The following is a 25,967-nucleotide window of genomic DNA, read 5'->3' on the forward strand; positions in this document are numbered from 1 at the left end:
ATGATTAAATTGCTTCTTGTCTGCTTATGAGGGGTTACAAGGGTTTCATTCCAAAAATGCTGTTTATTCCTATAGTATTTGTAACAGTTTGCGACTAAGAACAGAATCCTATTGATATCGGCAGATATTTGCTTTAAAAAAAGGATTTGCTTCCAACACCTGGTTTAGATTTGACCAGTCATTTAATCCAATATTTGATAAGATTTATTACGGCAGCCAACATGGAAAAACATGATTATCATTATTGGCCCCATATTGAAATTGAGTCCACTGGCTTTGGTGTTTTCATACTTTTGGGTTTTTTTCAGACCCAGGAGTATTTGCTCTGAGAGTTCAGCACATGTGGTCAAGTGTGAAAGCTGTTTTTGACCCTGATATTAATCCAGAGGACTGATATCTTTCTCCCAAATAACAAGCCGAGCATTAGTCCTGGATGCAGACTTATTACACACGTTTTAAATTTACAGAAAATTGACTGACTTGGTTTCTTATTAGATGTGCCTGTTCCACTGACAGCAACCTGTCATATTTATTTTAGTTTCAGAAATAGATACAAATGTAAAAATCAGAACAAAGTAATATAAAAGTAGAAATTAAAATCTTAAAAGCAATATTAGTTTATATCAGTATCGGCCAAAGTGGCTTTAAATATCGGTAATTCCACTGGCCGGTGGAATTGAACTCAATAATTTTTGATAATTATGTTATCTATTGTTTTTTTTGTATGTTAGTTCACATTTATAGCAGTAAACAGTATTTTAGCCAGTCATGCTAAATGAAAAATGTTCCAATCACACACTGTGGACTGCAATAGATGAAGAAAACGTATATATTTCACATTCTATTATTAATTTTAAATATGTTGTTTTTAAAAGTGTATACTTGCTTTGTTATGTGACTCTATTACCATTTAGATGGTCTTAAAATGACAATAATATTGCTCATCGAAAAAAATTTTAGAACGACATATTATTCCCCAAAAATTCTTATCACAGGCCTAACTACACTAAATTACTTATTTTACTGCAACTCTATAGAAATAAGTTACATTTCTAGATCCAGGTACTGTAGATGTAGTATATAAAGCTCTGGAAAAAAATTAAGAGACCCCTTCAGTTTCTGAATCAGTTTCTCTGATTTTGTTATTTATAGCTATATGTTTAAGTAAAATTAACATTGTTAACATTGTTGTTTTATTCTATAAAATACAGACATTTCTGCTAAATTCCAAATCAAATATTGTCATTTAAAGCATTTATTTGCAGAAAATGAGAAATGGCTGAAATAACAAAAAATAGGTAGAGTTTCAGATCTCAAATAATGCAAAGAAAACAAGTTTATATTTATAAAGTTTTAAGAGTTCAGAAATCAATATCGTGCATCTTGGCATATTCTCCTCCACCAGTCTTGCACGCTGCTTTTGAATAACTTTATGTACAAAACTTTTGTTTCAGTTTGGTAAAATCAAAGAAACTTATCATTTTTAAGTGGTCTTTTATTTTTTTCCAGAGCTGTCATGAAAATACAGCATTTTAAAGCATTTTGGATTGAAACCCTTTAAATATTTTCATTTCCAAATCTACTCCAAGTGTACATGTGGTGAACAGCTTGTAATAATTTACACTGACCTTCTTTTAAGCCGTCACCCAAGTGTACTTTGAGGATTAGTAATTGATTTAAAGAGCTTACCTGGGATTGTATATCTGACTTTTCTTAATTGCATAACTTACAAAATAACAACAATCATGTTGCTACTGTAAAAGGAACTAGTAAATATTGCTGTCTTTATAAATGTTGCAGTCTGATCGCTGATCACTTTCTAAATATTTTTTCTTCTTCTCCTCCCTATGATCCCTTTTTCAACTTCCAAATTGCAAATGGACCTCCACCTCCTCCTTCCTTTGACCAATCTACTGGATTTAAAACCTGTTTTGCCTGACCTGATCACCTGATCATCTGATCACCTGATCATCTGATCACCTGCATCATTTCCTGTTTTACGGCCCAATCGTGCGCCGTTTTTTCCCCCTTCTCCTCTCCTCTTTCTGCTCTGTGGAAAGCAAATGAAGAATCATGGGCTGAGGGAAGTTTCTGTGTGCTGGTGAAAAAGAACAATCTATGCCAGAGGAAGGTTCTGCAACAGCTGTGCTGTAGAACGTGTTCTCTAAAGGGCTGAAGGAATCATTCCGGCTCACGTCTGCCACTCACATTCCGCTAATTTATATTTCCAATCGAGAACCTCTAATACAGGACAGTGCTGAGAAGAGGTTTCTTGGTGCCAGAACTACAACAAACCTACCTTTACCTGTGTTTGTATGTGTGTTTGAGTGAGTGTGTACAGTTGTGTACGTGTGCGTGTGAGTGCATGTGGGTTTTTTTGTTTTGTTTTGTTTTGTTTCACTTTTTTGTTTTTTGGAAGAAACTGTCAGGGTGTTGAGACTGGGATCAGAAATAAACAACAAATCATATGTCAGTATTTCGTGACCAAAGCATGGATGCCAAATTTTTGTAACTTTTATTATTTTGGGTTTGTTGGTTCTGTTTTGGGTCCAGAGGTAAAGTCAGAGAGGCACACTGAACACGTGACCTCTTTGTTTTTGTCCTCAGTTTTAAAGTATGGCTACCACCCGGTTTGTCTGCGTTTTATAAATAAATCTGAAACCAACTCTGAAGCCTGTATTGCTTTCAGCTTCAGCTACAACTTTTAGCAAAGGGAAGACCTAAAGTAAAAGACCATTGTTTGTTTGTTTTTTATAATTAACAGGGTTTTCAAGTGGTCTAGATTTTACTATTAATGGATCATCTCTTTATTGTATTTGCTGATAAGGAAGGTCATATTTTATTTGGGTTCTCTCACTGTCATTTATATGAGAAGTGAATTTCTAAACAGTGTTTTTCCCCCTTTTTTGCAACTTTAACTATTATCCTACTTTAAATATAAAACTATGAAAGTCTTAAAGATTGAATCAACATTCTTTATACATAAAAGGCCTTCAGAGTAACTGATCAATGCACATATGCTCTGATACCTATAGTTTCTCAAACCTACTGTGCAGCAGACAATACTAAATTGCAGTGACACTGTGTGTTCAAGTTCTTTGTGATGGATGGTTTGAGAGAAAGGATTAAATGTGGAAATGGCTTGCCACGCAAGGCCTAATGACACCCAGTGAAGCGTTATAATGGTTTTATGTGTGGGCTATGCACTGCACTGTCTGTTTAGTCTTCAATCAAACTTTATCCCTTCATCCGTGATTTCAACCTTCATCGCCTTCTTGTGACCGTTCACGCGCCACTGAGTTATTTTCAAAATTACATTTTAAGTAAGTCTGGGTTTCATCCATGCTTATAGTATAGTATATCTGAAGTTAGTATTCTTCACACTGCCATGGAAATATGGTCCATTATTCACACCACGTTTTTAAAAGTAGTTTATTACAGAGTATAATTCATAATCATTTCTCATTTACTCTTTAAAAAAAAGAAACAATGTTTATTTCAGAAACAACTGGTGCTATTGATATTATTATGGGAATGTTACTGATATTATGGGGTTTGTGGTATGTTAAGGGATGCACTTTTGAATCCCTGGAGACATTATGCTGGATCCACTGTGACAGGGTCCAACACTTTATCTGTGAATTCATAGATTTTTTTTTTGTTTTGTTTTGTTATTTGTTTCTTCCTTTTTTCTTTTCTTTTTTTTTTAAATCAGGATGACTGTATACACATTCCCTGCTATAGAACAATAGCACAGGAAGAAAGTCATGGATGCATAATGATACTGAGAAAATGTTTAAGTTTACTAATGGTACTTCTGCAAAACAGATTAGCGTTCTGTATCCCTATAAAACGTATTTTGACTGTTGACCAATCCACTTGTGCTTAAAGTAAGAATATTTTTATGTCTTTTATTTATGAATAATTGATTTATTTTCATTTTTAGGCCTTGTGGTTTGAGATGAAATAACCTTTCATTTATAAGAAATGATTTATAAATGGTTACAGTTGAGGATGAGTTTTGTTGTGGGATCCTGTCCTCCCGCCTCATTTTAATTATGTATTCATGACGTCGGAATACGTTATGAACATAAACTGCAACGTTACATATAACTAATGTTATATAGGATTATATAAATGTTTTACACTTATTCTGTTCTGGCAACTTTTTAAAAAAGAAATGTATATATGAATTTTGATCACTTTTAACCTAAACATATGTTTTGAGCCCAGTTTTATTTGATGTGGCAGGAGAAAAAGCTGTTTTTTTTAATTAATTTTTTTTTTTATAATTTGTTTTTAGCCAACTGCCACAATATAGATGAGGATTTGTTGTAGTTAGGGCCCTGAAAAAAAGTGTTTTGTCTCCTAGAAAGAACTGGACAGAACAGTTTACTGATCTTTTTATTAATGAATTTTAAAATAAAACAAGACTCTTCTGCGAGTACAAATGATTATTTTTTTTGTTTTGTTTTACTTTTCTGATTTAAATTATTTCCAAAATTTAACCACTGCAAAAACAAGACTAAATTCATTACTGAATGTGAAATTCATTACATGCATTTTATAATCTGATTACTGCCGAACATCAGAGTGTGTCAGGAATCCTATCAACATGTTTACATGAACATGGGTAATGAGAGAATGGGAGGAAATTGCGATGGGAATGGGAGTTGCGAGAGTAGGGCGATAATCTCAAAAATTGCATAAAACCGCAGTATGAACCTACATCATGTATAAGATGAAAATTATTTAAATATTTCATTTTTGGCATTGCTTAAAAAGTATTTTCACAAGCTTGTGAGTGCTTTCTGAAATGTTGCTTGCTTATTTCCTGTTCCATGGTCTGTTTTCATGCATACACAGACTGAAAAATCTGAGTTGAGTGTACATGGAAATACTGAGAGATACGATCACTGAGCTAAAATCCAGCTCAGTCAGATAACTTACTTTGATCTACAAAAATTACTTCATGAATAATCGAAAAACTGCAGTAATCCAATTATGATGACATTTGAGTGCATGTAAATTCAGTTACTGTTCCAAAAGTCCAAACAAATTTAAAGCATGAGGATTGATCTGCATTACAAACCCTGAACATTAAGACGTGATCGTTTATGCTTTGTTCTAAAGATTTGACCACAAAAGGATAATACCACACAATAATTCAATATGAATATATATTGCAATATATATTGCAATATATATATATATATATATATGATAATATAAAATAGCATCTAAATAATCTACTTAACTAGATGTTCATTTAAATTTATTTTTCATTCAATTTTAATATGATCTTTTGATACTCTTTATATATGAGATAATGCAATTATTGACATGAATAAAACAAGATTTGTTCTAAATAATTCATTTATTTAAATTTTTAGGCCTTGTGGTTTGAGATGAAAAAACATTTCATTTATAAAAAATGATTTATAAATGGTTAAAGTTGAGGATGAGTTTTGTTGTGTGGGTTGGATTCTGTCCTCCCATTTCTTTTTAATTATGTATTCATGACGTAGGAATATGTTATGAACATAAATTGCAACGTTAAATAACTAATGTTATATAGGATTATATAAATGTTTATTTAAAGTAGTGCGGCACGGTGGCGCAGTGGGTAGCACTTCCACCTCACAGCAAGACGGCCTGGGTTTGATTCCCGGCTGGGGCGACCCGGGTCTTTCTGTGTGGAGTTTGCACGTTCTCCCCGTGTCTGCGTGGGTTTCCTCCGGGCACTTCCGCCTCACAGCAAGACGGCCTGGGTTCGATTCCCGGCTGGGGCGACCCGGGTCTTTCTGTGTGGAGTTTGCACGTTCTCCCCGTGTCTGCGTGGGTTTCCTCCGGGTTCTCCGGTTTCCTCCCACAGGCCAAAGACGGCACGTTCAGGCTAATTGGAACTTGGTTGAAATTGCCCCTTAGGTGTGAGTGTGTGAGTGAATGTGTCTGTGTCTGTCTGCCCTGCGATGGATTGGCGGCCTGTCCAGGGTGTATCCTGCCTTCTGCCCGATGCCGGCTGGGATAGGCTCCAGCACCCCCCGCGACCCTTAATGGATGAAGCGGTTGATAATGACTTGACTTGACTGACTATTTAAAGTAGTTTTTTACTCATTTATATGATCTTATGATACACGTATATATAAGATAATGTAGATATTAATATGAATAATATAAATGCCACCGAAGAACTGCCAGGAAAGCCCACACAAGTTTTCTGTTGCTACAAACTTCTGAAGAATATGTCCTGTAATAAACATCAGTCACTCACCGACACTGAAACATATATTTTATAATTTTGGAAATGTGTTTAAAAATCATATCCCCCTTATTGTCTATTGCCATGTTTGTTTATGTTGAATTACTGTCTAGCCCTAACTGTTGTGCATATTAATTAATTGGATGGGACAGCATTGGTACACCAAAATGATACTAATATATGTCTTGAAAGTTTTAAAGGTTTTTACAAAAGTGTTTTGTAAAATGTATTTTTTGTGTGAAATAATGTTTTGGTTGATAATCCTTCAAATCAAATAGTTCTTTGTTCTGAGTTTCATTTGCTTCAGTCAGGTTGTTGTGCTGGAATGCATTGCTTCTTGTATTGTTTCCTCTCAAAAGGGCTTCTTTGTTTTGAGGGAAACAATCCACTGCTTGACGAAGAAAATCAGTAGTCCTATGTGTCGGGACAACACACAGCCTTCTAAATAGTGACTATGAATTTAGGAGACAGAGTATTTCAACAGCTGCTTGTTTTGATCTGCAGCTCTTTTTCCTTCTAAAAGGAAATTCTTTGAATAGTTGTGGTCCCCCTGCACGTTAAAAACCCACCTCTCCTATTATTGTCAGGTAGGTTTTGCATGGTAAATTCATCTTGGTGTTTTTAAGTGGGACGTTAAAGTCTGGTTGAATGTTTAAATGCCAAGATTCCCCCGAAGACTATTTCAGTATCTGCAGTTGTCCTATAGGGCAATCGCTGTGGATAGGAAGTATGCTGTTTTTGAGGTTGACATCTTTTAGTTCTTATTGTGAAGTATATCAGAGGCCTTGTATTTGGGTTGGAAAACAAGTGCACATTTATATAACTTTTATTTGCAGTTTGAATTTCATAACCTCAATATCTTCGCCAGCTAATTTAGCTGTGGCTTACCGTTCCAAACATCTATTGTTTTTTTCCTCGTGGTCAATTTTTCCCCTCATATCTATTCCTCATAACTTCAGTGGCTCTTATTCACTGTATTTTATCTGTTTATCTGTAGCAAGTAGGGACTATATCTCTGCAGTGTTGCTCAGGGGTATGCAGTTGAAGAAATACTTGGTTAACGTCCAGGTGATTGCTTCCCCTTTATGTGTATTTTTTACTGTCTTTGGTACAAAGTTATGTTTTTTTTTTTGTCTTGGAATGCCTTTCACATGCTTTAATGGTGATATAAATACATGTAAATTCGGTTAAATTTCCCAAACATATCATTCTTTCCACAGTTCATGCAGTCATTATACACTTACATGCCAAAAGTCAAGGGAGAGCAGTATGTCAATTTATTTTAAAACATTACCTCAGGGGATGACTTGGAAATATCTTACCTGCGTAAGTTGTGAGGTGTTATCTTGTGAGCGAGGCGCAATATTTACATTACATTTTCTGTATTTAGCAGACGCCCTTATCCAGAGCGACTTACAACAGTGCTTCAAAGTTACTTAAGATATCCAACGCTAGTTTGTAGACTAGGATCAAGAGATACATAGAACTTAATCATGTTTAGAACCCTAGGAACCCTTTTTTTTTTTTTTTTAGTTTAGGAACTCTTTAAAAAGATGTGTCTTCAGTCGACGTTTGAAGACGGCGAGTGACTCTGCTGTTCTGACATCCAGTGGAAGTTCATTCCACCACCTTGGTGCCAGCACAGAGAAGAGTCTGGATGTCTGTTTTCTGTGTGTTTTGAGTGATGGAGGTTCAAGCCGAGCCGTACTGGAAGCTCTAAGAGCTCTTGGTGCAGATCTGGCTTTGACCATCGCCATCAAGTATGAAGGAGCTGGTCCGTTTTTTGCCTTGTAGGCCAGCGTCAGGGTTTTTGAATCGGATGCGGGTGGCAACAGGAAGCCAGTGGAGGGAACGCAGCAAAGGAGTCACATGACTGAACTTCGGAAGATTGAAGACGAGTCGTGCTGCAGCATTCTGAATTAATTGTAGTGGTTTGGTGGCTCTCAGTGGAAGACCAGCCAGTAGAGAGTTGCAGTAGTCAAGTCTTGAGATGACAAGAGACTGCACAAGCACCTGAGTGGCTTCCTGAGACAGAAACGGTCGAATTCTTCGGATGTTGTACAGGAGAAATCTGCATGACCGAGTCAGATTTGCAATATGGCTCGAGGATGATAACTGGTCATCCATTACTACATCAAGGCTTCGTGCTTCTGCCGATGGAGTGACCAGTGAGTTGTCGAAAGAGATGGAGAGATTGTTGTGAAGGCTCGTAGTTCCTGGGATGAACAGAAGGTTTTTTGCAGCAGTTACCTCTGTTGAAAATCGGGATAGGAGAGATTGGTAAGAGCAAAGGTCTGAGTATTGTTGAGATTTTTTCCACTTTCTCTCGGCTAGCCTTAGCTCTCTACGGTTGTTGCGTAGAACATCCGACAGCCATGGGGTGGCTGGAGAGGATTTTGCTGGCCTTGAAGTAAGAGGAGAGAGAGTGTTGATGGAAGAGGTGATATATGAGAGGAAGGTGTTGGTAGCTGTTTCCAGAGGGAGGGAAGAGAAGGAGTCAGGATTCGGAAGAGTGGTCAAGATAATTGAGGCAAGAGAGGAGGGAGATATAGCACGAAGATTGCGATGAGTAGTGGAAATTGAAGAGGTTGTGTTTGTAGGAAGAGCAGGAAGAGAGAGCGTGAAGGATAGGAAGTGATGGTCAGAGAAATCTAGAGGAGTCACAGTTAGATCCAGAGCTGGAGCAGGTCTGCTAAAGACAAGGTCTAGAGTGTTTCCTGCTCTGTGAGATGGAGCAGACAGATTGAGGGAGAGAGAAAAAGAAGACAGAAGTGGAAGAAGACAGGATGACTGTAGTTTCTCTGAGGGGAGGTTGAAGTCACCAAGGAGGATAAGTGTGGATTCAACCGGTAACCCACTCAGGAGAGTGTCCAGTTCATCGATGAAGTTGCCCAGTGGGCCAGGAGGACGATAGAGAACAATGATATGGAGTTTGACAGGAAAAGAGATAGTGACAGCATGAAATTCAAAAGAAGAGATGTCAAGATGCAGAAAAGAGAGTACAGTAAAGGACCACTTACGCGACAGAAGCAGGCCAGTTCCACCACCCCTGCCGGTTGGCCGTGGAGAGTGGGAGAAGGCAAAAGCAGATGACAGGGCAGCTGGAGTTGCAGAGTTCTCTGGAGTGATCCAAGTCTCAGTCAGAGCCAGGAAGTCCAGAGATTGAGCAGAGGCAAGGGCTGTGATGAAGTCAGCCTTCAGAACTGCAGAATGGCAATTCCAGAGTCCCCCATGCACCAACACCTGAGAACTTAGTGAACTAGGTGGGTACAACAGGTTGCTAGGATTGCGGTTTCTGCCCTGATGCCGGTGTCTACGGGTGTTGCAGGAGATGAGAGTAGGAATTTGGAAGCACATTGTCAAATCTTAAGTTTTACTGTTTGATTTAAATTTGTGTACGTCTGTAGCGGATAACACACTTAATTTATCAACAACTGCAGGCTGTTAGCCACAACCCTCTAATTCACACCTTAACTAGCCAGAAACCACACCTGAATCAGCTATCCAAATCAACAAGTCCCAACAAGCACAAGATTGCCAAAACAGTTTTAAGCTAAAAGTATCTTAAAGCCAGCCTACCTTACAAGCAGAGGATAATCAAGTAAACTCCAAGCACACAATATTGGCCATCAAGCTCATTCCAAGGCAATGTGAGTTATCAGAGTTCAAGCGAGGATGGATAATTACAGTAGGCTATGTCATCAAAAGTTTCTTTGCATAACATAATTAAGGATGGAAACATGACTTGGAAAATTTTGCACAATTGGCAAATGGCCAGAATTAATTAATTTTATTGATAAAATAGAAACATATCATTAAATCCATCCATGGTGGAAGGATGCATGCAAGATATGTACACGCAAAATTGACCAAAAAAAACACATTTGTCCAAAATTGATCACTATGTTATCACCACTAATGTTGGGTAAAAATATTTAAGAAAGAGCTATATTCGTATTGTAGAAGTAACAACCCCTGTTTCCCATCACCCCTGCTATAAAGAAATCAGCATTTAAAGAGTCAGCAAGTTTCTCCACATTGCACCATTTCACAGCAAACCCTCCTTGGATTCTTCTGTTTAAATCTCAGTGAATTAATTATTCAGAAGTTGAATTCCTCTTTAGAAAAAAATCCCTCCACGTTCAGGGAATGACATTTGACATTGGCTTTGGCCAATAGTTTCTCACTCTGCATGAGTGGCAGGTTAATTAGGATCGTATAGGGCCTGATGCGGTCATGTGGGGTCATTTGTGGGGGTTCTATTTAGGGGTGTCTGAATTCAATAGGGTGTATCAGACCGTGAGCCGAGGGTCAGGAGGAAGGTCAGTCTGCTATAGACCTCCCACTCTCTTTATGGGAAAGACTCTCAGCTGCTCCCTGAATGCACCCCTAGCTTGTGACCAGAGGTTAGCATGTGTATCTTTTGCATTTTGATAGCTTTAATTATGTTAGGAAGCATTTTAAAGGTTAAGATGTAAACAAAGTTATTACATTTTTAGACATTTTTTTTTACAATAGTTTATCAGCTTAGGCCTAAAATGCATTTTTCCAGCTATATGTGGATACACTTGCCAAGTGTTATTGGAAAAAAGTCTACAATGTTTTTTCATTGTTAATACCATCAATAACATTGCATGTTAAATTTAAAAGACATGTCCAGATTCATATTACCGCTGCTTTTAGATAAAGAGTAAATAAATGGCTGTAGTTGCAGTGTACCTTAAAACCATGGTTTCTGTTCACCACCACTGAAACAAAAAACAATAATACAAATAAATTCTCTGCAACTATGGTATATGGATCTAATATTGTTTCTAACTAATGTCTCATAGAAGCTAAATAATGTTGCACTGACCTGCAGGGATATATGTGTGGGACCTTCTGCATTAAGTGTAGATGTCATTTGTCTGATTTCACAGACATTTCTCACCAGATGCTATGTGTCACAATCAATACCATCCACAGTGGACCATTTTCTATGATATATTCCCTCTATACACATTACACAGTGGATCGAGGAATGTTAAAATACCTGTACAACTTCAGAAATAGAATGTCTCTTTCATTTGGCACCCACTATCAGGTCTCACTCCAACTCTGATATTTGAAGTTGCCTTGCCATGAGCATGCTGACCAGTGTTTAACCTCATTGGCAAGATAACACCTCACAACTAATACAGGTGTGGCCGTTTTCAGGCTATCCCAAAGTAAAACACCTTATAATAAATGTTTACATACTGCTATTCCATGACTTTAGGCATATCTCTGTATATGACTGCATGGACTGTGTAGTAAATTGTATGTTTTAAAAAAACTAAATGTTCACCTGGAAAGTACATGGAAGATAATCCTTTATATGCGTCCCTCTAAACAACCTGCACATAAGACAAATACATGCTAGCTGGGACCAGCAGAAGTAAGGGGGAAGTCATTGGCTAACATTGAAAATCTATGACAACTTGCCATGAGCACACTGACCAGTGTTCTGCCTCTGTCCAAATATGTCTGCCTCTCTGTCCTAACATATAATACAGGTGTCACCGGCCCTCTCCCTGAATAGCACCTCATGGTAAATTTATACAGTGCTAATCCTAGACTTCTAATGTGGTACTTTAATTAATAATGGTAGACTAGAAAATAGTTCAGAAATAGTGTACACATCTCTGATTAGCAAAGTCAACGCTGACATGTTCTGCACTGAATGGAGTTTAATTATGGTGTGGGGCTTGCATGAACTGAAACTATGTTGCTTTGTGTCTGGAATGGCTGCATTGTGTCTGCACTGCGCTATCTAGAATATGAAACATAAATCAGTTTGGCATTCTCTCAAGGCCCTTTGTCAAACCTTTAAACATGCAAACAGATAAAGCAAAGGTAAGCCTTTTCTGTCATAACCTCATTTGACCTCTTTGCTTACTTGTGAGTGAATAGTACTCAAGTAAATTATTTGAAATCAGCCCAATAACATGTATAATATATATTACAATACCATGCAAAACAGGCAGTGAATATTACAATTAAAAGTCTCTTCATCAGTTATACAGAAATAAGTAGTTGTTAATCGTTATGTTGACTGAAACACATCCAAAGCTCTCCTCAATGGAATCTAGTATTATTTAGAGCCTTAATCTAACACTTGGCAGTGCTTAATGATACTAATGATGAATCACTTTGGTGAGCTTTTAATGGATTTTTTAAGGTTAAGTGAGAATATTATTTTACATTCCATTTAAAATATTTAATAACAATTTATATATAAATATTAATTACAATACCTTTTTTTTCTCCATGTTAAATGTGTGGTGTTATTTAATTTATTTCATATTCAATTTACTGACTAAAATTTACTGACAGTTTTTTAGATTATTTTTTTTTATTACAGATGCATATTCATCATGTGTGTGTATTATTGTTAATTGTTGTTAATTGGATTGTAAACAGCAACAGCAACTTAATTTTGGGTAAGATCTTGCCATTTTTTATAGTATGAGAGAGTTATGGCCGAGACCTACTTAAGTTGAGAAAGGTATTATCTTCCTGTATTAATGTACGCTACTTTAGTAAAAGTCTAAAACAAAACAAACAAAAAACATTTATATAGTTTTGTACACATTTGTTACTAGCTGTATTAATTCCAAAGATTTATGTTTTTTATACCTCTACTTGTTTCCATTATGTTAGGAACTGAATTGGTTTCCTTTATTTTTCCATCAGGTCAGTATATTACTGAAAATGGGGAGTGCAATCTGTGTGATGTTACTTGCTTCAAATGCAGTGGACCCAGTGAAAATAACTGCCTCAGCTGCATGTTTACCAGGTACACCAGCACCTTTAGTATCTGATTTGTAGGGACAGATTCTTTAAGGGAATGGTTAGATTGGATATAACAAGAAATAATTTGGATATCACTTTATGGTTAGATTTTTACAAGAGTTTACCTGTCTCTTCTCAGGTCCATGGATGATGGACACTGTGTCCAGAAGTGTAATTCTGGGAAGTATGAGAGAGATGGGCAGTGTCACCGCTGTCATCATACATGCCATGAATGTAGTGATGAGGGTCCTGACAAATGCAAAAGTTGCAACAAAGGTAATTTTTAATTCATACCTAAAGTATGGCAGTGAGGGTTTTCAGCCATTAGGACTTTTATACAGCTCATCCCCAAGATACTAGATGGAGCTCAATCATACCCAAGAACACCATTCCACTGCCCCAACGTCCCAACTAGCAACTTTTGGTTTATTAGAACCATGTTTTCTGATTCTACTCTTTAATTTTTCTGAAGGTTCAGTTAACATTACATGTTTATATAATGTTTTTATTTAACATTTTAAACATTCTCGTAATGTTGCTGCAACTTCTATCCCTTCGGTCAATGTTTTGTTTTTTATTTTTCCACTTCCATAATGTTACTATTCATCTATCTTGGAATATTATGTGAAAAGCATTACACCTTTTCTGAACATTCCTTCTGAACATTATTATTTTTTGTAACATTGCTGGTTAATTTAACTAAAACCTTTTAAAATGTTGCTAAACGTTCTTATAACGTTCTCCGTTAGCCGGGTTGATTGAGATCAGATTGAGATTGAGAGGCAGAAAGTAGAGGGAAAATTAACATTAGAATGTCCACCATGTAGTTTGGTAGCTAATCTTCCCATTTTAGTAGTAGCTATGTATCTAGATAGTGATAGCTAAGTATGTTGACATTCTTTCTTTAAAACACAGCAGCTAAAAACAGCAAAATACAGCAGCTAATGTTTTTCAAACCTGAAAATTAAAGACTGAAAGTAAAGAAAATTAACTAAAACATTCTAACAAACTGACTACAGAAACTGGAAAAATAAACTAGCTAACCTAGCTAGAATGGCTAGTTAGCTATGTGGCTACAAATTCCAGAAATAGTAACTAGTTATCTATGTTAGCTATGTAGGTTAGGTAACTAGCTACTTGAATTAGAATTATTTTGGCTGTTGTTTCTTTCTGTTGTAAAATTGATACATTTATGGTGGAGTGATATCTATTTAAACAGAGTGCTATTATCTAGTTAGCTAGCTAATCTCCCAAGTTTAGCAGGTAAGCTTTGCAGCCAGGTTAGCTAAACTAAAAGTAGAATGTTGCCACTTTCTAACGTTAGCGAGCCTTTTCTTTCAGAGACTCTCTATGAAATACAGCAGCTGAAAGCATCTTAAAAGCTTGAAAAGTAAAAAAAAACCCTAACTGAAATGTCTTCTAATAAAAAGTACTAGATAAAATAACCAGTGCTAAACGTAGTTATATGCAAATTAACAAAACTGTAGTTAGCTAACTTAGCTAACTAACTAGGTTAGCTAACAACCTAACGACTTGTTTTTTTTTATATGCTGATGTTTCTTTCTGTTGTTCTCATTTATGTGTAACATTTAATACATACAATTGGGATGGCGTGCTATCCATTTAAACATGAGTGCTTTCATGCAGTTTGCCAGCTAATCTCCTGAGTTTAGCAGATAAGCTTAGTAGCTAGCTAGCTTAGCTAAGTAGCTATGTTGTCACTTTCTATTAATATTAGCTACTCTTTAGCTACTCTTTAACTCTTGCTATGAAATACAGCACCTGAAAGTGTCTTATAAACTTAAACATTAAAGTAATAATGCAGTAAAAGTAAAGGATCTTCAAATGAAAAGTACTAGTTACAAAAACTGGAAAAATATACTAGCTAACCAACAGTGCTAATAAGCTAGTTAGCTATGTGCAAATAACAGAAATGGTAGTAAGCTAGCGTTATAATTAGTTAGGTTAACTAGCTAACTAGCTACTTAAATTCATTTTTTTGCTGTTTGAATGATGTTTCTTTCTGTTGTTCTCATTTATATGTAACATTTTACAGATATATTTGGGATGAGTTAAAAATGAGTGCTATCATACAGTTTGCTAGTTAGTTATTAGCTAGCTACCTTAGCTAACTAATCTCCAGAGTTTGTCAGATAAGCAGCTAGCTAGATAGTATCCTAGCTATGTTGCCACTTTCTCACAGATTCTTGCTATGATATATAGCAGCTGTAGGTGTTTATAAACTAGAAAATGAAAGATATAATGCAGTAAAAGTAAAGAATATTAACTAGAATGTGTTCTAACAAAAAGGGTAACAGAAACTGGAAAGATAAAGTAGCTAGATAACCAAGCTATGTTCAAATTACAGAATTTTTAGCAGGCTACTACTTAACTTCTGTTTATGTTGTTCTTATTTCACAGATAAATTTGGGGTGGAGCGCTATCTGTTTGAGAAGCAGTGTCGGGACCGCTGTCCAGAGAAACACTTCCCTTCCTCAGGGAACGTTTGCGAGCCCTGTCCACCAAACTGTCTGGTGTGTAGCAGCGGCAGCCGCTGCCTCCACTGTGCTGCCTCCCACTACCACAAAGACGGGACCTGTATCAAACTGGAATGTGGAGTGGGTCAGTTCCAGAAACGTCCGTTCCTATTTCAGAAAATGTTTTTTTTCCCCCTCACAACAGCCCTAAACCAAACACATTTTGACCAAACTAAGTAAAATGTACTCGTTCGTCTCTTTAGTTTATCTATTTTCTAAATACATAAAGGGTCCAGATAATGAGAAATAGTTTTTAATTAATGCTTTTTTTTGTCACCAGTCACACGTGTTCAAACACTTTAATTTAAAAAACCTTACACAGTAAAATCTATTGAGTCAATTTGTGTCAAAATGTTTACACAAAAAAAAATCTGCAGTCAATTTTTTAAGAATCAAAAGTAAGCATATGCTGCATACAGTTTTTCACAAAAATTCTGTCAGTTTAAAATATCTCCCCTATATAAGCTTTAATTATGCTGGACATTTCTATCTGGCTTATTAGCACCATCAAGAATCTAATAATTGCTTGCGGGCAAAGTACCTATGGGTGACAGGACAGATTTCAGCTGTGGCCAATGTCCTTGTTGCCCCACCCCTACAACTGCCAGTGGTATACTGTATACTGTATACTTTATTACAGTATGGAAACACTTTATTTACATTTATTACTGTATTTTTCGCACTATAAGGCGCACTTAAAATCCTTAAATTTTCCAAAAAAATTCAGTGTGCCTTTTAATTCGGTGTGCCTTATGTATAAATGTTACCAGTCAGGTTGTAAGGAGCTGTAAAGCTACTCCACTGAAGTACAACGCTGTACTTACAGGAGTTTCAGCTTAGTTTCTTTAGCACCGGGGCTGGAGTAGCATAAACATTAGCTGCTTACCGCTGTTTGCTCTTTCAGATGTAAGTATTATTGGCCTGTAGCCTGTTCCTAACCACGGTTAGCACTGCTGGAGCAGCATTAGCATTACCCGCTAACCGCGCTAGCTCTTTTGCCATTCGGAGGTGAATATATCGGACTGTAACCTGTTTGATACTTTTACTCCCAGTACATTTCTTATATGCTGCATCGTTACTTTTTACAATTAGAAAAATGTTACAAATCATTGTAAAACCACATTATTACTACTAGAGCAGTAGATGCTTTGCACTATCACTGCAGGTGTACACTGCAAGATAACAAACCAGCGAACTGCCCCTTATACACTAATATAACTTACCCAGTTACCCAGTTCTGTAGAGATACCTTATGAAGTGGAGTGGGAATGCCAGAGACACCATTTTCTCTGTTACAGTTAGTGGAGCATCAACATGATTTAAAAGATGTTATTTTATGGTAAAATAGCTACAAAATTCTGATTTAACATGAATGAGTAGACATGCTTTACAAGCCAGCTCCACGAGGAGCTTTTAAAAAAATCTTAAAATAAAATGCAAAATGTATGATCTGTGCTGAAAAGAACATTCAGCTTTTTTCCTCAGGGCAGATTTGAAGGATCCTTAACTCTCAATCTCAGCGTATCTTAAAAATCTAAAATACAGATTTTCTTCAGCCGGTCATAACACGCAAAGCTGTTGATCTAATCGCCTTTACACTTTGAGAGTGAGATAGGGCCTTGAGAGAATGAGGGAGAGCTGGAGTGAGATACGGAGTGGGAAGAAGTGTTGGAGATGGAAAAGTGGAGGAGCACAAATTCTTATCATTAGTGACAGACATGTATAAACGGATCCTCTGCCATGGCCTGAGGGCTAAGCTCCACACGCCACTATACACTCACACACACAAGCCTTCTCCTCCTCTCATACTTCTTCACACATGATCCTCTCTAATACGTGCTCACACGCACACACACATACACACAACAACACACTCACATTCATACTCTTCTCTGTAATAGAATATACCTTGGCACCAATCCTAGCACTGAAATAACCACGTTCTGTTTTCTGTGCAGGTAAAGTGGCCACAGACGACGAAGAAGAAGAAGATGATGATGATGATGATGATGATGAGTGTGTTCCCTGTGAGGAAGGCTGTCAGAAGTGCCTTAGTGGTGGGTAATCTCGTCATCTTCTTCTGTTGCCATCTAAAAACACCTGAGCAGATTTTGTCCTGTACCAATGAATGCAAGTTTTCAAGGAATTCAAGGCATACTTGTGCATGTCTTTAAACTACCATCACTGTGAGTGTTTATATTCACAAAATCTGATTCAATACTTTATATATAAAATAAATATGCTCATATATCGTAAATATTAGGAATGTATATCAAGGTCTTGTATGCAACACTGGTATCCTCAAAGCTATAATATTATTCTTACAGAAAAAGCAAAAAATGTAATTAGCATGATTTATCACTTAGCCCAGATGCAGTTGATCTGCCAAGGCATGTTTGGTATCTAATGTGTGCTTCTTAAGTTTACTATGGGTGACGCCAGGCTAATGTTGCTAAAAACTCTAGGCTTGAACTCTCAGCAACTCAGCATCTCAGCATCTTTGTATATACAATGCAAAACCTTCCAAAAACCGTTTGAAAATATAAATGAATCAGTGTAATCACTGTTTAAAAGAAGTCCATTTGTGTTTTTATAGGATAAAATAAGTTTTATTTTTCTAAATCATGATTTTTCTGTAAAGATCTGGAATAATAAGGGGCTATGAGCGGGAGGTCGCAGGTTCGAACCCCCGCACATGCAGCTTTGCCATCAGCTGCCGGCGCTCAGAGGGAGCACAATTGGCCTCGCTTCCTCTGGGTGGGTGGATGACGCTCTCTCCCCACATCGCTAAAGAAAGATGTCTGCAGCTCAGGGCGTCTGTAAGCGGATATATCGGAACAGTCACTGCACTTTCCTCTGAGCGCGTTGGCTACTTGGTAATGCTGCACCTGCAGCAGCTCAAAAAGAAGCGGTGGCTGACTTCACATGTATCAGAGGAGGCATGTGTTGTCTTTACCCTCCTGGTGTGTTGGGGCATTACTAGTGATGGGGGAGTCCTAATGAGTTGGGTAATTGGCTGAGCAAAATTGGGGAGAAAATGGGGGAAAATTTTAAATAAAATTATTTAAAAAAAAAAAAGATCTGGATTAATGGTATTTGGTATTAATGAAGATAACAGTGACAGTACAAAGTACAATGTTTGTTAGCAGTGTTAGTCTAGCATCTCCAATTTAAGTTCTTAAAGAAATTTAAAGAGACAATCTTAAGATATCTGTCTCATTGGCTGTATATGCACATTTTTTAATGCAAATTAATTTTTGCTTTAAGCCATGACATGCCACATGTCATTAAACAGGCACTAATATTATTTCCTGTGACTTTATTTTGCCGTAAATGTGAATGTAAACTGTTTCTTGACAGTTTTAGCCAGATGCTGTTAGTCACAATCATTACCACCCACTTACCTGCCCACTGTAGTTGGTAATGCTTTCTATGATTTCTTTCTGGTACACATGTAACACTTTAGATTGAGCAGTGTTAAATGTCTGCACAATGTTGAGAATGGAATGTCTCATTAATCTGGCACCCACTGTCAGACTACACTCGAACTCAGATAATTCACATCACCATGCTGTGAGCATGCTTGCCAGTGTTCATCACCACAAGATAACACCTCACAACGTATACAAGGGTGGGTATTGCCACTCTCGGACACTTATAGCTTATGTTGCAGCAGTGTAAATGAATCCATTTCTCCAAGGCAAATTTGCCATCCAAAACTATGGAAAATCCCTTTCCATTACAACTGAAACACCAGTAAAATTTTTCTGCTTATCACGCAAATTTGCATATTCTGTCACACACAGCCTCCTAATTCCAGGCTGACTAAGAAATGCATTTGACTACCAAGTGTAAATTCATGGGATACTAGTCCCATTAAATGGCCAGGTGTCAATTAAGATAACAGAGCTGGCAGTTAGTGTTCTTCTCCAAGCAATTTGAGCTCTTAAGTAATGTTGCATGAGCAGTAGTTCAAAAAAGGTGGCCAGTTCTATGTGGCCTGGTGTAATATTGGTAGCACTGTGTGATGGGGTGTCCCAGCTACTTGGTGGGAATTGAAACCTGTAAACATAAAAAGCAAAGACGAATCAAAGAGATTAAAATAATAGAATAAAGAATAAAGAAATTAAAATAATAAATGCTACATGCTTGTCTGGCTCCATTATGTCTTGAGTAGAAAACCGCCTTTTCATATTGTTTATAGCCTCAAATAGCCTAAAATACACCTTTTTAAATAACATCCTGGATGTCACGTATTTAATTTCAAGACGTCTGCCTCAAATACTTCTTTGGAACATCTCCTGTTTATCTCCTGACCCATTTTAGCCCTCGTAAACATTCCTACTTACCCCACACAGTCTCACACTACTGCTTTCCATCCTGGAGGGACTATCTCCACTGTCCATGTGTTATGTATGTGTGTGGGTGTGTGCCAGGTTAGCGAGATGGGGGTCCTATCACGCCGCATGTTTTTCAGGCTCTATTCAAGCATTTAAATTTGGAACAGGGAAGATGCTAAAGATGAAAAGATGTCACACCATGTCGCGTGCGGATCATCAAAGCGCCAGATACACGCTGGCGCTGAAGAGATAAGCTTGTAATCAGACACGGGCCGACCGGATCAGATCAAAGATGAGAAAGAGGGTGTGTGTGATAAGGAGTGCTGCTAGAGCTTTTACATGGCCATCTTTTTTTTTTTAACTGTAAGAGGAGAAATCAGTACAGCCTGTCATCCCTGATCTAAAGCCTTGGATCCAAAAAGGGGCTTCTTCATCCAAAATAGGTTTTGTTCTGTATCTGAATGTTCTGAAGCTGCATTGTAAAAAAGAACATCTGTATAATTCCAGACATCATGGAAAATCGAGCACACTTGAAAATAAAGATGTGTTTAAAGGAAGAATCGTCTTTCTTTCCATAAAGAACCATTTTTGTAGAAAAATATAATTTAAAGGTTCTTCACACTTACATCGCTATCACAATGAGGGTTTTTTTTTCTTCTATAGAATCACTCAAAATCGCTATAGCATCTTTTCACCCACATGCAAAAAGTCATGGGATAGCAGTAGCATCGCTCAAATATTCCTTTGTAGCATTTTAACACTTAAATGCAGTATGTAGGTTGAACATAAAGTGTTATGGCTCAGTGGAAGGCCTGGGAATGTTTGCACCTGTATAGGCTGGGAGATGCTATCTTGTAAGGAAGGCTTAAAACTAGCCATTATGCTCAAGGCAAGATATTGTGAATTATTGGAGCTTAAATAAAGCCTGATAGTGGGTGCAAGACGGATAAGACGTTTCCAAAATTGTGTTTAATATTGAAAATTTCTTGATTCTCAATCCAAAGTGTCACTATATGTTCAAGGTGGGGAAAAAAGGTTCTCTGTGTCCCTGAAAGTCCTGGTGGTTCAACATATTAGTTAGAGTTGAAAGGCACTTTAATGTATCATATTTATATTATTTTAACTCTTCATTTGGACAAAAGGATTCCAGGTTAGTTTAATTTATTTATGATAGTACCACCTATGTACTATATACTCTTCACTTAATAATGAAAGCTCACTACCTGTAGTGAGAAGGCCAAAATACAGGAGTTGGCCACCCAAGGAGCATGTGACTACAATGAAGGGTAGTTCATAAGAGATTAGCCCTTAAAAGACTAGCACTTTTACCTTTTCCTTTTATTTTATTTATCTTGGGTTGTTTTATATTCTAAATTTCAGCTTACTGCTTACAATACAAAGAACTGTATGTTTACCAGATTGTAAGCTTATCATTTATAAATCAATATTGTCTATAAGGACAGTGAAAAAAAAGTGAACCTGTAAAACTGAGGTGTTAAATGCGATGCGGTCGAAAATGAAGAAAAAAAGTTAGGTGCACTGGTGCTAAAATGTGATCTAGAGCTAGGTAGCTGGCTATTGTCCATGCAATAATGATTGTGGCAGAATTCACATCCTCATTAAATGCAAGAAGCCCAACACACATGTACTGCAGATCAGTTCAGAGTACTGTAGCTTGAATGGGTACTACCAAACAAATGGAAGCCCTTTACTCACCCAAATAAACTGTTTTCAGGAGAGAAATCTATGTAGATCAAGATTAAGATACAGTGCTTGTTTGATTTTAAAAGAAAATGTTTTTTTTTAAGAATTTCAGTTTAAAGCTTCCCCTAGCTTTCCCATTAGAAGGGAAACATGGCGAAACCCTTGCTCACTTCGATGTAGGCATTCTTACTGGTGTTGCTTAATGTGCCTTATAATCCAGTGCACCTTATGCGTAAAAATAGCCCAAAAAATAGACATTCATTGATAGTGCACCTTATAGTCCGAAAAATACGGTATGTATATTTTACAAAAATGGTACTTTGTGGAACTAAAATTGCTTCATTGTTATGGCATACCTCAAACAACCCTCTGTGACACTAGAGTACTCCTAGCAAACTATATATTTTTTAGAAGCAATGTGAGTTTTAAGAAGGGAATGGGTTTTAGAAGGGAATGAAAATGTTCTTTACTAAACTAAACATTCTACACCCTCATATCCCATTTACAAAAAGGAAGCTAGTAGCAGCTGGAATTAAATCATGCTCACTGGCTACTTGACTTGTGTATGTCTTGTGTTGTCTGCCCAAATTCTTGTTGTCTGACCACCTCAAACTCATCCTGTAATAGATCTTCTAACCTCAAACCAATCAGTGTAAGTTGTTTACTCAGTAAGTAATGCAGTCTGACTTGTCTGTCAGCCCACGTTTGTCTTGGCACCTAGCATTCCCTGTTTAATTAGATAAACTGTGTTTTGGCTCAGCTCCTAAAATGAGGGAATTATTGCTCAATTTGCTCGGGGGCTGCTGCACTGTGATGATCCCAGCTGCTTCAAAACTGTGGCTGCGTCCAAATAATAATCTAAGAATCCAATTCCTTCCCTGCCTGAGTTCTTTTTTTTTTAACTAGCGTACTCTAGCATCACCAGAGGGTGGAGTAAAGAGGCCAGATCATTGTCCCTTTTATCAGCTTTGATTTGAACAAGAAGAGTATAAGAGCATAAGTGTATAAGTATAAGAGAGTGTAAGAGCATAAAACTAACTGCAAATAAGGAGCGGTTTCCTCTTATAATGGCAGCTATCTTGGCAGAGCCCTTATCCACCCTGTACCCTAACATTAGGAGGGTGAATAAAGGTCCACAAATAAAGCTGCCACAACTAAACTTAAACTTAACCCCAACAAACACAAAAAGGGCAACGTGAGCTGTTAAACTCCTTCCCATTCCGAGCACCACCACAATATGTTTAATATATTTGACTGTAGAATCAGTCACAATATGGAAATAAAACAGTAGGAAAAGAAAAATAAACATACACAGGGTGTCTGAAGGTATTAAAGTAAAAAAAAAAAAGAGTAAAATGGACCTGTACTGTTTTCTACACTTTAAAAAAAAATACAGGCACTACAGATGGTTCTTTAAATAATAATGCCACAGCAAAACAACCAGCTTTAGGTAACCATTTCTATAACAGAGTGTGGAAAAACCAAAAGTGATTCCTCCATGGCATCACTCAAAGAACCATTTAAAGCGCCTTCATTTATAGAAGTGTTTTATTGGACAATGTTAGCTTGCCCCCTGTTGGTAAATTGAGAGAAGATAAAACACTGGGTGCTGTCTAGAACATTCCACTGAAGGCAACAGTGTCAGCCAGTTATCCCCCTACAGAGCGCAGAGTTTAGTTTTGTTCCTCTTCTAAACACGTTTAAGCCTTGTAATAATAAAACTGTTACATAATGTTTAAAGCATATTTAATTAAAATACATTTTCTAAACTGTGCAAAATTAAATAGTTCAGATATGAATGTTCAGAGAGTTTTGATGAAATTAGAAATTCAGTCAGAATAATCTGCCACTTTTAAGGGAAAAAACTAAACACTAAATAAATGTGCATATTGGAAATGTTTAAATGTTTAAAAAAGTATATGAAAAACTGAAAACATTTTGTATATTGAAAAAAGAGGAGTGCTTTATTGATTAAATAATGAATTGGTAAAAATTACAATTTACAAAGCCTAGAACTATTTTTAATCATTTAGAGTGGAGGGATACATGCAGGATGTTGTAAGGCAAATTAGTCCCCATTAAAAAGAAAAAAATACTGGAAAAAATAACTAAAGAAATACACTGACATGCTAGAAGTCATGAGATGAGCAATATGAAGACTGACCATAAAGTGCTACCTCAGGTGATGTCTTGGGAACAACCACACCTGTATACGTTGTGAGGTGTAATCTTGTGAGTAATTCTGATCTGTGTTGATGTGAATTATTGTTGACCTGAGGCCTGACAGATAGATAGGTCTTTGGGCTGTGTGGGAATTTAACACTCCTTGATTCATGTGTCAAGTGTACACTGTGTGTGGAAGTAGTTGTAACTAGTGGCAAATCTCTTGAATTGTCTCTGCAACACAAAACTAATGTACACTGTGTAGACTGTAATATACACTACCTTCCAGTATTTAAAACACATTACTGAATACATATATAAATATAAAGAGGCAGTGGCTGACTTTACATGTATCAAAGGAGGCATGTGCTAGTCTTCACCTTCCTGGTGTTGTGCGAGTCCCAATGAGTGGGTTGTTTAATTGGCTGTGTAAATTGTAAAGAAAATGGGATAAAAAGTAGAAAAAAATATATAAAAATACTGTCGGACGGATACATTGTGCAGCTTTACTATAAGTGAACATGTTTATTTTAGTTACTAACTGTACTTTGTTTTGTAATTTTTTTGTTTGACAGCAAATCCAAGGCACTGCATGTCTTGTTTAAAGGACTATTACCTGTAAGTCTTATATTGTTTACATCTTACAAATCAATAAACCAATTTAAGGTTTAATTTCTTTATGCTTTTAACATTAAAGGATATTTTGTTTCTGTATTTCAGGTTGGGCATACGCTGCCACAGAATCTGCCCTGAGAAGACGTTTGCAGACAACTCTTTAATGACGTGCATGCAGTGTGACGATCACTGCATCAACTGCGATGAACTCCAGTGTTACTTTTGTGAAAATGGCTACTTCCTGTCAGGTGCAAATAACACTCACACTTTATGCCCAGTGTTTCCAGTTACAGTGTGTTTTCAATATGTAGCTGATCTAACTGTAAGTAGGTGATCTGATGGTGGAACTCAACAAATCCATTTATTGACTGGATTTTAGAGAGAAGCCAGCAACTAAACCTGTGATCTTACACCTGGTTCACACTACACAACGTTATCTAATTGACACCACAGAGTCACAAATTACAAAACTTTTCTTTTTGTTCAATCGGAAACTCATCTGGCCGCTCTTGTTTTGAAACAAGATCTAAGCACACTCGAGAACTGGCGATGCCATGCAGAACTTATTTTGGTTGAACACATAGTCACCGACCATTCTGCCTCAGTTGCTCAGGTAACCGGCAAAAGTTGTCATGGCCTGAAGATCTACCAGGGAAAACTACGAAACCCCTTATTTGTCTTTGCAGGGATGACTGTAGAAGTTAGGCTTTTATATTTAGTATTTTTCTTGTCTATAGCGCTGATTTTAATTTAAAAGAAAATATTTTGGTACAAAGTGGAACCACCAATAATCCCAACAATTTTACTATTATTTGAGTTTTACAACCAAAACATCAATATATATATTGAGAAATCAATAGCTTAATCTAAAATAAAATGGTAGGGCAAATACAAATATATATATACAGTGCCCTCCATAATTATTGGCACCCCTGGTTAAGATGTGTTCTTTAGCTTCTCATAAATTGAGTTTTGTTCAAAATAATATAGGACCACGATGGGAAAAAAAGTAAAGTCCAACCTTTAACTCAAGTAAATTTTAAGGGGGAAATAAAATCCCTGACTAAGAAATAATTATTCTTCATAAAATCACCTGTTCCACAATTATTGGCACCCCTAACAATTCTTAGGAAATAAATTTAATAAAAGTATTTCTGTCACTTCTACAGTAGTTTACGAAGTTGATCAGAGTATGTAGGAACATTTAATTAGTAATTCACAACTTCCTGTTTCCCTGGGGTATAAATATGACGTGACACAGAGGCCATTTATCTTCAACATGGGAAAGACAAAGGAACATACCATTCAAGTGAGGCAGATGTGTGTTGACCTTCACAAGTGCGGCAATGGCTAAAAGAAAATCGCTACTCGCCTACACCTGTCCATATCTACTGTCAGAGGAATTATTAAGAAGTTTAAAACAACTGGAACAGTGGTAAACAAGCCTGGACGAGGACGCAAGTTTATTTTGCCACCACGCACAGTGAGGAGGGTGATAAGAGAAATAAAAAGTTCTCCAAAGCTCACTGTTAC

At 36.9% G+C, this 25,967-nt stretch overlaps 1 protein-coding gene across 3 annotated transcripts in view; it reads left to right on the forward strand.

The window, feature by feature from the left end:
• pcsk5b (proprotein convertase subtilisin/kexin type 5b) overlaps positions 1 to 25,967 on the forward strand; it is a 97,448-nt gene that overhangs the window by 42,448 nt on the left and 29,033 nt on the right. Inside the window, exons 21-26 of one of the 3 annotated variants that reach the window (XM_007260151.4) lie at positions 12,977 to 13,079; positions 13,215 to 13,351; positions 15,497 to 15,697; positions 17,571 to 17,669; positions 24,395 to 24,437; positions 24,540 to 24,682. In XM_007260151.4, coding sequence (XP_007260213.4) covers positions 12,977 to 13,079; positions 13,215 to 13,351; positions 15,497 to 15,697; positions 17,571 to 17,669; positions 24,395 to 24,437; positions 24,540 to 24,682 — 726 coding nt within the window. Of the gene's footprint in view, positions 1 to 2,060; positions 4,456 to 12,976; positions 13,080 to 13,214; positions 13,352 to 15,496; positions 15,698 to 17,570; positions 17,670 to 24,394; positions 24,438 to 24,539; positions 24,683 to 25,967 lie in introns of those variants that run through there. The other 2 variants (XM_007260153.4, XM_007260152.4) reach the window with 2 other exon arrangements.

This window comes from Astyanax mexicanus, chromosome 12, assembly GCF_023375975.1.
Source record: "Astyanax mexicanus isolate ESR-SI-001 chromosome 12, AstMex3_surface, whole genome shotgun sequence".
In the NCBI taxonomy this organism is placed as follows: domain Eukaryota; kingdom Metazoa; phylum Chordata; class Actinopteri; order Characiformes; family Acestrorhamphidae; genus Astyanax; species Astyanax mexicanus.